This window comes from Penaeus monodon, chromosome 29 (genome assembly GCF_015228065.2).
Source record: "Penaeus monodon isolate SGIC_2016 chromosome 29, NSTDA_Pmon_1, whole genome shotgun sequence".
Lineage (NCBI taxonomy): Eukaryota > Metazoa > Arthropoda > Malacostraca > Decapoda > Penaeidae > Penaeus > Penaeus monodon.
In genome coordinates this window covers 8841828-8842301 of record NC_051414.1, presented here as the reverse complement: position 1 = coordinate 8842301, position 474 = coordinate 8841828, and the positions used below count along the sequence as shown (strand labels likewise).

Genomic DNA, 474 nt, shown 5'->3' with positions numbered 1-474 from the left:
ACACCCATCCATACATAGTAAACGATACAAGAACACAAAACACATCCATACAAGCCAACCCCCACCTCCCCCTGAACCCCTTTCCTGACCCCTCCTTCTAACCCGAGACTGTGACGTGCTGTGCGGTGACGTAACTCCATCCCCAAGCCCCGCCCACTCACCTGGAGGAGGGCACGAGCCGAGGGCGTCGACCACCACGTCCTTCTGGTAATGGCACGCGAAGAGGCGCAGGTGGCACTCGCTGGCATACGTCTCCATGTCAGAGCCACACACGGGCCGCGGGGACGAGGACGTGTCTTCGGGGCACTGGGCATCGCACTGGGGGGGGGGGGCAAAGGGGCGTTATCACATGGCATTAGGTTATTGATAATTGAGGCTGTCACGTGTAATGGTCATGGTAGTATTATTATCATAGCGTTATTGATGATTCTTTTCTCGCGAATAATGGTAAAACTATAAACAATCATTTTTATT

The 474-nt window shown here is 53.4% G+C and overlaps 1 protein-coding gene across 1 annotated transcript in view; it reads right to left on the bottom strand.

The window, feature by feature from the left end:
- Positions 1–474, bottom strand: part of LOC119591720 (agrin-like) — a 23384-nt gene that overhangs the window by 13184 nt on the left and 9726 nt on the right. The window contains exon 6 of the mRNA XM_037940468.1: positions 162–318. Coding sequence (XP_037796396.1) covers positions 162–318 — 157 coding nt within the window. The remainder of the gene's footprint in view (positions 1–161; positions 319–474) is intronic.